This window comes from Cryptomeria japonica, chromosome 6 (assembly GCF_030272615.1).
Source record: "Cryptomeria japonica chromosome 6, Sugi_1.0, whole genome shotgun sequence".
NCBI lineage: Eukaryota > Viridiplantae > Streptophyta > Pinopsida > Cupressales > Cupressaceae > Cryptomeria > Cryptomeria japonica.
The window spans coordinates 610524672-610530133 of NC_081410.1; the positions used below are offsets into that span (position 1 = coordinate 610524672).

At 35.5% G+C, this 5462-nt stretch overlaps 1 protein-coding gene across 1 annotated transcript; it reads left to right on the top strand.

Moving 5' to 3' along the window:
- Positions 1 to 3061: 3061 nt before the first annotated feature.
- On the top strand, positions 3062 to 4671 carry LOC131037719 (cytochrome P450 76T24-like). The gene is made up of 2 exons (XM_057969901.2): positions 3062 to 3949; positions 4039 to 4671. The coding sequence occupies exons 1-2, from the start codon at positions 3062 to 3064 to the stop codon at positions 4669 to 4671; spliced, it is 1521 nt and encodes a 506-aa protein (XP_057825884.2).
- The last annotated feature ends 791 nt before the right edge of the window (positions 4672 to 5462 follow it).

The following is a 5462-nucleotide window of genomic DNA, read 5'->3' on the forward strand; positions in this document are numbered from 1 at the left end:
TCCTCTAATAGCTGATGACATCTCGATCTCTGAAGGCGACTTCATCAGGTCATCGGTATAACGACCAAAAAGCTACCCCAATAGCCAATGCTACCTGATGACCGAAGATGACTTCGTCAGGTCATCAAGATGACATCAAAACTACTTCTCCAAGCACCCAATGAAAGAGGATACATTGGCAAAGGTTATACCAATAGATCTTCCATCGGGATAAGTCGATCATTACACCTGTGCGACATCAAAACTAATTTATCATGTTACCTAAAATATTCATGTTACCAAACAGGTCGACCGTTACACTTGTGCGAGACAGTTGAGAAGTCAAACTGTCCATGTCGGTTTGAATTCATGGAAAACCATTTATCCCACATGCATCTGAAAGTTGGGTCAGTGTGTATTCATATACACCGGCAAGAACTTCTAATGTGACCATGAGCTCATCTTTGGACTTTGGTTCGAAGTGAGCATCCATGGTTAGTCTCTACTCCATCGGTCATCAAATAGACCACAAATACGTTACTCTGATCTCCCGATGAACTAGTAGATGACTCCAATAAAGTGGCTCCAAAACAAGTCGGCTTCATTAGCTCATCGGAATAACACTCCAACAGATAGACCCGAGCTCCTGATGATCCCCGATCACCGAAGGTGACTCCATTGGGTCATCGGCAAGACAACCAAACTAGTTACCCTGATCTTCGATAACACCAAAGTCGACCAAAGCAGATCCATCAGGTAATCGGCATAGCAATCAATAGGCTCCTCCGATAGACAATGACATCTTGGTCGTCATTTAGGCGACTTCATCGGGTCATCGGTATAATGACCGAACAACTATCCCGATAGCCGATGCTACCCGATGACCGAAGACGACTTCGTCGGGTCATTGGGATGACATCAAAACTACTTCTCCAAGCACCCAATGAAAGAGGATACATCGGCAAAGGTTATACCGATAGATGTTCCATCGGGATTGGTTACTCCAATCAGCCCAATCAGAAAATAACACAATGTCAAGTGAATTCGAAGCACATATTTCCAACATTCCATAGTGAAGTACCTCATGATATGCACACTTGGCATCAATAACAACACAAACCAATCTTCCCATCTATAACCATTTTGATACTTCTTCACTTTTTCACCCTCTTGAAGAAAATAATTTATAAAACCTTGTTATATCATTTGCTTGTTATTTTCCGACTTAGCTCCTTTGTAGTTAAGGTTCATCGTCATCATTATAAACTAATTTGCAACTATAAATTTAACCCTACCCACCAAGACCTCACCTTTTGTCCTGAATTAACAAACTCAGAATTGAGGTTATCATTGTAACCACTCAAGGCTAAAAAAGAATGGTAAACCCACTCTTCTCAAATACTTTCTAGGGCTCAACATTTTGATTCAACACCTGAAAAGAAATAGGCTCAATTCTCCTCCTTGGGTCAACCATTATCACTTTTAGACATAAAATTATTTATCATGTTACCTAAAATATTTATGACATTATTTCAAATATTTGCATTGTTAACAATATTTTATTTCTATCTTAAATTACCTATGTGGGCACTCTTAATAATTTGTAATAGCTAAGTAGGAACCATGAAAACTATTCACATATAATGGATGAATTATGGGAGAGACATCACCACTTGCCTTGTGAATGTTTTATTCCTACTTGAAAAGACCAACAGAGAATAGTTAGTGAAGAGTGGGAGTTGGCTTATAGTGCTTTCAAAGTAGTATTGAGACATATATACCTATCAAAATCAAGATTATAGGCCAATTGCTAGTATATCTTGCCATTGCAATGACTATTACAAGAAAAAGGGAGAGAGAAAAGAGAGATGAAATGGAATCACCTCTCTTCATCCTTCATTTCTTTCCCTAAGACTTCCCAAGGTCAAATGGTTTGAGATGTTCGAAAGAGCTTTATCAACTATACGTGATGAGATACCTTCCATTACTCTTCCTCCTTTTGAGGGAGTATATAATGAGATAGAAGTTGTGTCTAAGAGGATGAAGGCTATGTTATGTTTGAAAGACGACAATGTATTTTTTGTCTTGTATTGCTACTTCACTAGTGCTAATAGATTGGATATCCAACATATCAAAAACTAGGTTTAAAAATTACCAAACATATTTGGAATGGATACAAATGTTTCATGCAACCACAATAGATACAAAAAACAATTTAAAAAATTGAAATGAAATGCCTATGAAAAAAACAAGATTGTTTAACAAAAATCAATACCTATTGCAAATTTTTGTAGCCTAGACTAGAGTTCTAAAGCCTCATCAACGAGACAACTTTAGATAATCATAACAACTACAAACCACAAGAAATTTTAACGAAAATACATAATATCAACATTATAATTTTTTTATGTTGTATTACAATAAAAAAAATTGTTAAATGTTATCATCATTTTATAATTAAATAAATACTAAATATTAATGCCATTTCTAAATGATATTGCAATTAAAAAAACTTATAAAATATTGATATCATGTTTATAACATGACAACTAAAAAAATACTAAATATCACCATCAATTTATCAATTTCTATATAAATACTTATATGAAAAAATACTAAATATTATTATCAACTTATAGTTTGCATATTCTAAGTACTAAAAAAATTCGAAATAACACGTAACAATTTATCAATGCCTCTCAATTTTAAATTTTTTTAAAAAATTATTGAGTAGTGGCAAATAATAACAGCCTAAAGCAATAATGTCTGCTAAAAGACAGTTTTCTGGAGTGTATCGAATTATATTGTTAATCACAATGCAAATGATTAGCTATCACTAGTTTTATATACATTATAATATATACAAATGACAATGGCCGTTACCGAATATGTTTATATATACAAATGGATTCAACGTTTCTTGTCAGGGACGAGGACATTTTTGTCAGATTCCATGAACGCTGTGCTTGGTATCAACGAAATCATTTTAGGAAAATGACGTCTTCTGACAGATTCTAGGACATCTGAAATCCATATAAGGAAACGAAATCATTGCTCTCCAAGCAGATCTGAAGTTCATTCAATGGAAGAGCAATGGTTGATTTGGCTTTCTGCGCTACTAAGCAGTATGCTGGCGTATTTCTTATTAGATCTAATCCGCAGAAGAGAGAAGAAAAGAAGAGAGAATCTTCCTCCTGGACCTCCTGCCTGGCCCATCGTGGGAAACCTTCTCCAGCTCGGGAAGAAACCGAATGAATCTTTGTGGGCTCTTTCTCAGAAATATGGGCCACTCATGACTCTTTCTCTCGGCATGAAAACTGCTGTGGTTGTTTCCTCCTCTGAAATGGCAAAGGAGATCCTCAAAACCCACGACCAGAATTTTGCAGGACGGATTTTGATAGAAGCAGCAAAGGTTCTTTCTCACCATGAATTTTCAATTGCTTTTGCTCAGTATGGAGATTACTGGCGGAAGTTGAGGCGAATTGCAACCACAGAGCTCTTCACTCCCACCAGACTCCAAGCCCTGCAACATCTCAGAAGAGATCAAATCTCTCAGACAATTCGAATGGTCTTCGAGAAGAGGGGGAAGAGTATGAATATTGCACAGCTGGTGTTCTACGAGGGTCTCAATCTCATGAGCAACGCCATATTCAGTAAGAACTTGTTCGATCCTAACAATCCAGACTCTGCAGAATTGAGGAACACTTTTAGTGAAATGGTGAAGTTGGGCGGGAAACCCAACCTGGTTGACTTTTATCCGTTTCTGAAGTTTCTGGACCCTCAGGGCGTGAGCCGTGGTCTGACAGTCTATCATAAGCGAGTACATGACTGCTTAGATGTATTCATACAAGATCGGTTGGAGGCGAGGAGGCAAGGTGTCGGTCTTCCCAAGGAAAAGGACTTTCTCGACATTCTGCTCGATTTGACTGCCCATGATTTCACTCTGGTGAATATCAGGGCTTTACTCTTGGTGAGTCTTGTTCAACGCCTATTTTGACTCGTTTTATTTTATTTTTTAAAAATTTATTATTGATGAGTCATTTCCTTATGATCATGTAGGAACTCTTGTCTGCTGGTAGTGATACTACTACAACAACAATAGAATGGGCTATGGTGGAACTCATTGCCAATCCTCATGTAATGAAACAAGCACAAAAGGAATTAGAAGATATAATAGGTCTCAATCGAAAAGTGGAAGAATCTGACATAGATCATCTACCTTATATCCAGGCTATAGTGAAAGAAGTGTTTCGACTACACCCAGCACTTCCTTTAGCATTGCCTCATAGAGCAGAGAACTCATGTGAGGTGGCGGGGTATAAGATACCCAAGCACACCATGGTGATTGTGAATGTGTGGGCAATGGGAAGAGATCCTAAAATTTGGAAGGACCCTTTAAAATTTATGCCAGAGAGGTTTTTAAATGGCGAGTATAGTAAGATGAAGTATAAGGGACAAGATTTTGAGCTGATACCATTTGGAGCTGGAAGAAGAATATGCTTAGGACTTCCTTTGGCTCATCAAATGGTTCATTTTACTATTGCTTCCTTAATCCATTCATTCAATTGGACCCTTCCAATAGGGAAGAATCATGAGAAAATAGACATGAGTGACACTTTTGGAATAGTATTGAAGAAGGCTATAGAATTGAATGCAATCCCCGCACCAAGATTACCAAATCATTTGTATTAAAACATTATATTAGAGGTTATGTAAATATTACTAACTAAATTTGTTACCATGTTTGATGTATGTTTATAAATTAGGTGTTATAAAGAATCATGAAATTAATATTATGAAAATTTGTAATGGCTCATGTCTATGTATCGTGTATGTGACTTTCTTTTGATACTTATATCTTACTTATTGATAAAAAAAATTCTATTTTCACTAATATAATTTATCATTGATATTTTGTATTGACATCATGATGTTTGACTATGCATTATGGTATGTATATATAGTCATAATTACCATTTGATACTTTGAAAGATTTATTTATTTCTTGAACATGATTTGTCTTAATAAATGGATCCACAAATTTGTGATAGACAAGCTTGTGGAAAATGTTTTTATGTTATAGATTGTCCTCTTATGGATCCAACTGTAATGCCCATTTATTCACAAATAGTATATATGATAGAACATAAACTCACCTATAATTTTTTTTGATTTAAACATTACAAAACACCTCAAATAATCATTTTCGATAATAAACTAAATCAAGGTACACAATTTGGAACGTAAATCATCTCCAAGGGACTGCTAACATGACCAAGATGGTGAGGCCAAGATAAAATAATTTGACGATAACTTAATACAATATATTCACTTCATTATATAAATTAAAATTTATCAACCTAACCCAACCGATTCCTATGAGAAGAACCATTAAGCTAATTTTTTGCTCTAGATTAATACTCAACCATTATTTTGCTATATTAATTTTAGTTAATTTCCATTACTAAGATAACTTAAGATTT

Bases quoted from the DNA above. Each gene is read 5' to 3' on its own strand.
- LOC131037719 (XM_057969901.2), top strand. From the start codon at position 3,062: ATGGAAGAGCAATGGTTGATTTGGCTTTCTGCGCTACTAAGCAGTATG. The intron at 3,950-4,038 runs GTGAGTCTTGTT...ATGATCATGTAG, and splicing joins ATATCAGGGCTTTACTCTTG to GAACTCTTGTCTGCTGGTAG.